This window comes from Lotus japonicus, chromosome 2 (assembly GCF_012489685.1).
Source record: "Lotus japonicus ecotype B-129 chromosome 2, LjGifu_v1.2".
In the NCBI taxonomy this organism is placed as follows: Eukaryota; Viridiplantae; Streptophyta; class Magnoliopsida; order Fabales; family Fabaceae; genus Lotus; species Lotus japonicus.
In genome coordinates this window covers 63,313,897-63,322,717 of record NC_080042.1, presented here as the reverse complement: position 1 = coordinate 63,322,717, position 8,821 = coordinate 63,313,897, and the positions used below count along the sequence as shown (strand labels likewise).

The 8,821-nt window shown below is 35.2% G+C and overlaps 2 protein-coding genes across 2 annotated transcripts; one reads left to right on the top strand and one right to left on the bottom strand.

The window, feature by feature from the left end:
* Positions 1 to 629: 629 nt before the first annotated feature.
* Positions 630 to 1,046, top strand: LOC130736818 (uncharacterized). Its single transcript, XM_057588600.1, has one exon. It carries the CDS (start codon positions 630 to 632, stop codon positions 1,044 to 1,046), a length of 417 nt encoding a protein of 138 aa, XP_057444583.1.
* A 4,351-nt stretch (positions 1,047 to 5,397) lies between these two features.
* Positions 5,398 to 7,934, bottom strand: LOC130735539 (uncharacterized). The gene is made up of 5 exons (XM_057587488.1): positions 7,724 to 7,934; positions 7,518 to 7,632; positions 6,874 to 6,966; positions 5,816 to 5,846; positions 5,398 to 5,712 (listed from the first exon to the last, which is right to left on the bottom strand). Exons 2-5 carry the CDS (start codon positions 7,590 to 7,592, stop codon positions 5,519 to 5,521), a joined length of 393 nt encoding a protein of 130 aa, XP_057443471.1. The 5' UTR covers positions 7,593 to 7,632; positions 7,724 to 7,934; the 3' UTR covers positions 5,398 to 5,518.
* Positions 7,935 to 8,821: the final 887 nt, after the last annotated feature.

The following is an 8,821-nucleotide window of genomic DNA, read 5'->3' as shown; positions in this document are numbered from 1 at the left end:
CCAAATGTGATGGCGGGCTTGAATTTAGGGACTTCCGTTCTTTTAATACAGCTCTAGTAGCCAAAAACTGGTGACAGATTTATTCCCACCCAGAGTCCCTCTTGGCACAGATTTTTAAAGGTGTGTACTTCCCGAATGGGTCTCTTATCAAAGCGAAGAAAGGTTGGCGTCCAAGCTATGCTTGGTCTAGCATATGGAGTACAAAGTGGGTGTTATAGTGTATGAGATTGTAATGAGTATGAGACTGTAAACCATCTTTGGTTACAGTGTCCGGTTTCAAAGTGTTTTTGGTTTGCTCATTCATTAGCATTACGTTTGGATAAATTTTCCACTGTTACTGAATTCCTTGTACAGTTTTTGGCGGATGCAGATATTGATGTTGTGGCGTGGTGGCAGACAGCTTCGTACACTTTGTGGGAAGCCTGCAACAAGCTCATCTTCCAGGAGCTGCCCTTTAGTTGTGATGTTGTTATTCAGCGGGCTTTGTTGCTGGAGCATGTGGGAGACTCGACGGTGGCTCTCGGTTCTTCAGTTCCTGTGCAGAACGCTGTTGGAGGAGACTTCCACAAGGTATCTTCAAGGTGAATTTTGATGGATCGTGGAAGCCTGATACGGTTTCTAGCTTAGGTATGGTGGCCAAAAATCATGAAGGCTTGATTCTTGATGGAGCAGCTGAGGTAGTGGAGCGTCCATCGACGGTGGTGGAGGAGGAGGCTCTAGCTCTCCAGTGGTCTATTGGCTTGTCTATAAACCTTGGTTTTATACGGGTGTGTTTTGAGACAGATTGTCTCAAACTTTTCCACCTGTGGAAGAAGCCTCCGGATGGGAGGAATTACTTAGCTACTATTCTTGGTGATTGTTTTCATTCTAGTCGTTCTTTTGATTTTATTTATGTTGAGTTTGTTCGCCGTTCTGACAATGTTGTCGCAGACTTTTTGGCTAGGAACGCTTCCTCTTACACCAGTTGCGTGTGGATAGAGGAGGCTCCTTCAGAGGTTGACGCTTTTGTAACCGCAGACATTTTAGCTTCTATGCCCTCAGTTTAATATATTGCATGAACATTTCAAAAAAAAAACATTAGCTAATTTTAATATTTAATTATCTATTTCTGCTTCTCATCGCTGTTGTTTTCTATCTGTTTAGTATCTCATTCTATTTTATGTTTTGTCCTTTTGTTTCTCACTTTTGTTGTACTAAGGGTGGCACCCCTTGTGCCCTTATCCAAAAAAAAAAAAGAGATTCACAATTAATATTTAATATAGTCAGTAATTTAATTAGCCTCTAATATTAATAAATTTGTATTGTCATTAATGTAAGGTCCAAGTAATTTTTTTTTGGCTTAATTGCACTTTTGGTCCCCCAACTATTGCCTTTCTACGAAAATCGTCCCCAAACTTCAAAATTAGCAAAAAACGTCCTCCAACTATACATGTCGTTGCACTTTTGGTCTGTCGTTTTCCTTCCGTGAGAAAACTAACGTGAGAAGCTGATGTGGCTCCCTCACGTGTGTCTCACGTGACTTTCTTCAGAGAGCTTGATGACTGGACAGGTCACATGCTTCTCACGTGACTCTAAAAGGCTCCAACGGTTATGAAATTGCAAACCCTAATTAGACCTGATTATCCCATTTTAGAGTAATAAGACTAGGACTTGGGAGCTTATCCAAAGAGCCAAACCTCCTCACCCCATGCCTTGGCTTTGCATTGGAGACTTTAATGATATAATTTCCCCAGCTGACAAGCTTGGTGGTGATATTCCTCAATTGAGTGAGGTGCCTCTCGCATATTAGACCAAGTGAACCTGTACCTGAGAAACCAACATCATGAAAATCACACTCATTACAGGTTTGATTAGCAACCTGCAAATGTCGCATATTGGGAATATCACCACCAAGCTTGCCAGCTGGGGAAATTATATCATTAAAATCTCCAATGTAAAGCCAAGGCATGGGGTGAGGAGGTTTGGCTCAAACGAACCCTGCTTGTCACACTTCTGCTACTGCTGGTGCGGGGCTTGTCATCATGGTGTCAATAACATTTTCTCTGATGACCATTATCTTCTTTGTTATTGCTTTTGTAAGAACAATCAAGCAGCATTAGTTAGTTTTAATTTATTTATTAAGTGTTTTAGGAACTTGAAATCAGCATTGGAACTACATTGAAATGTAAATGGGGTTTTAGTTTTACAAATGTGCTGCTGACTGCTATAAAATTGTAAAAGCTGTTAGATTTATTAGAATGGTTTCTTCTCATAATATTCATATTAAAAATGTTATGAAATTAAAAGATCTTAAAATAGAATAAGTGTAAATAAAAGTTACCATATAGTTTTCTGCGATTAGAATCTTACACCCTTTTCGTTTTTTAGAAACATGCATCTTTGATATAAAAGATAACAATGTTCTTCTATTTGATTCATTAATCCTGCATGTATCTTTCTAACCCATGTTGATTCATCCTTGTGTGATCCATTGAATGCTATAATTCTCAATTTGCAATTAATTTTTAGGAAAACTTGAAAGGGATGAATAAAAATTATTAAGTGTCCCTGTTAGTTGTATCGATGCTTTAGACTATTTATGACTATTTCTCACTGCCTGCCAATATATGATATTAGATCAATCATCTAGGGGAAGCGAACTCCGAAACTATTGTACAAATTTTCAGTCTCATTTCGTGCCTTGGTAAGTCACTTCTTTAAACAAACATATATGTAAATTTGTGTTTTCCTGTCAGGAATTAAGTAGATACAAATGAGAAACCAAACTAACACATTAAAATCTCCCTAGGAGAAATGATACTTACACCATGATCACAATGCTCACAACGCAGTGCCATTGTCACCTCTAACATTTCGTCATATTTTTATTTGGCCAAGGTGATTTCTCACCACTCTTTTAGATTGTCTGCGGATCACTTAGGCTTTTGTTCGGACTTTCAAGCCTTTTGAATCCGCTCGGTTAGTCTGAATCCAGAACATGGTTTCTTCAATGTAATTGAAATGGAAAACATCATACCAGATGTTTATACATTTGATACATTGGTTCATAGCCTTTGCAAGGAAGGAAAGGTGAAACAAGCTAACACTGTGGTAGCTGTGATGATAAAAGCATGTGTGGAACCTTATTAGTTGCCTACTGCCAAATTAATCGAATGAACAAGGCCCAGTATTTGTTCAACACTATGGCTACAAGAAGAGATTCCTGATGTTCACACATATAATATCATGATTCATGGGCTATGTGAGCTTAGAATGGTGGATAAAGCTGTGAATCTCTATAAATAAATGCATTCTAAAAACATCGATCCGGATGCAGAAACCTACAGATCTCTTATTCCCGAATTGTGCGATTTAGGGTGATTCTTGTATGCTTTTGAGCTTCTGGAAGAGCTGCGGGAAACAGGTCACCAAACTAAAATAACCACCTACTATACATTAGTAGATGCTTTAAGCAGAAACCATAATTTTGCCGACGCATTTCCATCAAGATCTTCAAGAACTAGTACTGTGCCACCCACATGAGTAATCTGATAGTTGGTGAATTGCCTGCCAGAGGATTACTGTAAGAGTGAAGCTAGGTATGATGCTTTCTATTCTAAGTATACATTGTTATTTTGAATTTTAATGACAGCCATTCAGCCATGTTCTTTCCTCTTGATAGTTATACATAGAAAAGAGGACAACCAATGCAATGGACTCACTATCACTTTAGTTTTGATTAATTGTTGGCAGGTTCATTTTGTATTGGAACTATACCAATGGTTGATTTTTCAAGTCTTGACATAGCTATCCTTTTTCTCCCCAATGTTCTGTTGATGTGCTTCATCTACTTTAATAGCTCTTTTCAGTTCTAGCTCATTGTTACTGTTTCAGCCAACAAATCAACATGAAGTTGACACAGTCATTTGCAATACTTCATCTCTTTTTATTTGACTCCATTTTCCTAAAGTTGGTTTGCTGCTAGGTGTCATATGGGATGATATATTTCCCCTTTGACATATTCATTTGCAATACATCATTTCTTTTTATCAAAACAATGGTCAAAATTGGTTACAAGAGGAGTGAATCCTGATATTCACGCATACAGTTGTCTTATTCAAGCATCTATCCATTTTGGGCTATTCTTATATGCTTTCGAGCGTCTGGAAGAGATGAGCGATGAAACTCAACCAGCTAACAGAATCACTTATGATTCCTTATTCAATGATTTATGCAAAACATATAAACTTGACGCCGCATTTGCATTATGCAAGGAATTTAGAGACAAAGGTAGTGATCCTGTCGAGCCAGAACTTATTGAAGCATACAGGCACCCTCCTACTTATGGAAAGCTTAAGAATGAACATGAAGACTGGTTAGTGAAAGTATTGCCAGAGCTATACTTAAAGTGTAAAACTAGGTAAGATGCTCTTTAGTTACACATTATTTTGAATTTTAATGAAAACCATTCAGTCATTCTTTTCCAATTGATTTTTATGTATAGAAAGGAAGATAGACTATTCACTATCCTTTTTCTGCCCAATGTGCTGTCCCTCTGCTTCTTCTACTTTAAATGATTTTTCAGTTAGTGTTGACAGAATTTTCAGTCAATGGTTCTCTTATTAGTCTTTCTACCAAGTAACCTGAAACTGACTTGATTATTTGGAATGCTTTATCTCTTACACTTCATTTACCCCATTTCAAGTTATTGATTGGGGTCACATGAGATGATTGATGAGATGTTATCCCCTGGCCTTCACCATATCCACAGCTGGCTAGACAAAAACTAAATAGATTATTATGAATGTTTTTGTCTCCAGCATTGATAATTCATTTAAAGATAAGTGGTTTCCAATTCAACATAAAACACATCCACTTGGTGAAATGACCTTTCTTTTCCTTTCCATTTCAAATCTATTTTTTCCTGGCCTAAGTAGCAGTCTATGTAGCAATCTAAACTTTCTAAACATTTGTCATATTATGTTTGTCAGTTAATGCCTTCCTGACAGAAGAAATTATACTAATTAAATTCTGGTATTATATAATGTACCTGTTCTTATGTAGTCAATGGAATCTATTTCGACATGTGTTTCCATTTTATCACACATATTCCCTTAATCCCTTTCACTGTCTACTTGGTAGCATTGTTGTCATCTTTTCAAATGTCTGCATTGTATATGACAGGCTGCCTTCTTATTTTCCCCTTGCTGTTGCTGACAATAATCTTTGTCTAAAATGTGGTATAGGAAGTTAAAGATATTTAGTAGAACTAATTATTGCTACTTTCAACTATAACAAAATTTGAATCAACTCTTTAACTATTATTATGAAACTTACAGAGGAGATAATATATATATATATATATATATATATATATATATATATATATATATATGGTTCTTTTAAAAAATTGGACTTCTCTTCTTCCTCAAGAAAAAGAGGAACAAAAGTTTCTCAATCAATTTAAACAACATATATAACAATAATAACCTATAATTTTCAGGTATTCAAGTTGCACTCAAGGTCTAGCTGGAATGAATCAAACAAGTATAGTTTTTCTTTCAAGATCCTCTCTCAGTGGATCTATTCTTATTATGACAGACTTGAGGTCCATTTCTTTGCTAGTTGCTATAAGAGGCAGCATTAACATTTCAGGAGCTAAACTGCTTCTTTTAGCTTGTTCATCGCAGAGAGAGGCCTTGGCAATTTCGGTGACGAGAGCCAGAAGAATCACTACACAAAGACATGAAGGGTAAAAATAAAAACAGTGGTAAAAATTAGGGAACACAACAACCAACTATATATGATTAACCATTGCATCATTAAGGCAAATTACCAGATATTCCACATGCCAAGAACAATATTACCTGCATTGCAAAAGTTACATTAATACGTGGTGAACTACACAACGACATTCAAATGGAAATTAAAATTGAAATCGTTCAAATGTCTTACTGCAATAAGATCATTTTTAAACATTGAAAAATGAATAAATATGCTTCCTACACACCAATTAGTCTATGTTTGTTTTGGCAAGGTGATTTCAAGGTCTTAATGGAGACTCTACAATTTTCCATGTTGAGTTCAACATGAATTGAGGATATAAGATTTTGACAAGTTAAGTTCATTGGAAATCCAAACATACACTTAAAAACTTTGGCAGGTAATTAAAAGAACATAAGTATAAAATTTCCTTTAATGATCTAAGGAAGCATAGCAGACATGAAAAAGTGGAAAGGGAAAGGGAAATGAAAATTGAATTGAGTTGTGATCAAATCCATATATAAAATCAAGAACATCATGGTAATGACCCTAATTAAAGCCATGTATAAACGATTTAACTACATGTCCAACAATTGGTGGAGGAGATTGCATGGCCCTTACAAAGTTAAATACATTTTCAAAATCAATGGAATAGGAACTACCAACATGCTCTTGTGATTGAGAAAATAGCATAAAGAGTGTCAAGACCAAAAGAAATTGAAACACAAGCCAAAAAGGATAAGTTTCAAGTTGATTTGGTGCTGAATTCCAATATCAAGAAAGGCTTTTCCTTTAAAAGTATAAAAGTAAGAGAAATTCTTACTAGTAACACTCTTATGGATTGAAGTTCATGGGATCAACAAAATCATACGACTCACACTCCCAATTCGATTTAGTGTCACAAACATGAATTTCAACTATTAAGAGGGAGTGTGTTGCAAGGAATGTGTTACTAGCACGCCATATAAAAATTTTAAGCTTGAGAAACAAGTTTCTCTTCCTTTGAGATTTTAGTCAGAGAATTGTAGAGCTGATCATTTTTATCATATATGAATTTTTCTCCAATATAGTCTGCTATGAAAAAATAGGGAAAAAAGAAAAAAGAAAATGCAGGCTTAAGGTTACACATACCCATTGAGCTGTTGAAACTTCATTCCATCCATGTGTAATCTCTGAAAGTCCCTTAAAGGTTTTGCCAATATATGCTGCAGCAAATGTGACTGGCTATAATGTGAAATGAAATTAAGCATGAGGTCCCCAATTCATTTTACTATGGCCAGTCATTTAAACCAGAAAGGAACATTGACTTTACAGACAAAAGGTAAACTGAAGGTATAAACTTGGGAGAAGAAAAAAAAACCAAAAAGAAAAAAAAATAAATTGTAGCATTGAAAGCACATGAAATTCTAAACACCTTAACCTGGTGGAAGAATGAAAAAATCATTAATAGTTAATATAGAAATTTAAACAGCTGGTAGATAACGGAGGACAACATTAAGATGAGTACTGAATCTCTGTCCTTAGATAGTGTCTCAACAATAAAATCTTATCATGCCAATTAAAAAAGGCATTAATGGGGCCGTAGAAGTTACAAACTTACATGATGACTTTTAGTTGACTTGTCAAAATTTTATCGGTGAGACAGATAAAATAATGAGACACATTTTCAACACAAAAGATTTCTATTAAAAACAATCAGTCAATAACCTTTCTACATATATATTGTGCAATTTCCATAGCATGTTGTTATCAAGTTGTCATAAAGGGGTGTATACCAATATTCCCAACCAATATCCAAGCACATTGTCATCTATACAGAAAGGGCCTGAAGATAAAAGGCAATTTGACATGTTAAGTGAAAGAAAAGGGGCAAGCTGAAGCAGCAGTTATCTGAAACACACACCAGAAATGTGGCATTGGGCTTTAGAGAAAAGTATTTTATTGAAAAAAAAGGAAAACAAAAATCACAACAGAAAGCAACCTGTGTATTTCTTATTGCATGCAATTCATCCACAATTCTAAGGATTTTTAAGGCTCAGCATTTGTTGCACATAAGATAAGGAGAGGAGAGTTAAGAGAATTAGAAGTAACGAGGATTATGAACCATTGAGCAGTGTGTGTGGAGGAGTGTATAGAATAGAAGCCACAAAACTCCCCCACCATTCAACAACCTACCTGCCAAGGCCAATGATATTTTTGTCGCAACACGTGCTGCAGACAAGTTATTTGAAGGTGATTTGTGCATTTTCAATATTATATTTTTGGTAAAAGAAGCAAGATTGGGTGTGTTTGGCTCCGGTCACCACTACTAGTCAGGACATACATTCGGGATCATAAATCATTTACAAAAGTATTTACCAACACCTATTTAGGCCAGCAGCGAGAATCGAACATACAAAATTATGAGAGAAAATGACCGGTCTTTATCAACTAAGCCATGGTATTTTCAATATTTTCTGACAAATCATTTAATTAGTGTCGCCTAGTAGAAGATTTTTTTTATTAAACTTGGATAATACTGAGTAGGAAAAATTTGAGAATACTTTTTAATATGTGTTGCCACTAAATTGATGTTTTATGTTTTTATAAATATGGACTGATGTTCTATTCATACGAGTGTCATAATATATCAGTGAACCATTCCATAATATCTATATTGCTGAGGATTGCTGACAACACTCATTCTAACCATGTTTAAATACTAGTTAAAAAAAAACCTGTTTAAATACTAATATTCTCTCATTAATTAATTGAAATTGTTATGGATTTTATTAAATTGGAAGTGTGGATAATATTTTTAATGAACCTCACATAAATTTCAATAAATTAAAGAGTAAGTGTTGAGAATAGAGTGTTAAAGCGAAACACATAATTCAACTCATGTGTTAACTGTTAAGCAGTTATTCCCAAACATTTTAGTAATCACTTGATTGGAGGGTTTTACTAGGGTTGACATAATTGGTAAATAAGGTTAGCCTTCCTAAATTATAAACAAAAAGACAATTTACAAATCAATCTCATAATTCTCGGTCGGTCTTCACTTAACTTTGGTCAACCAATTAAGATGAGAACACAAGCC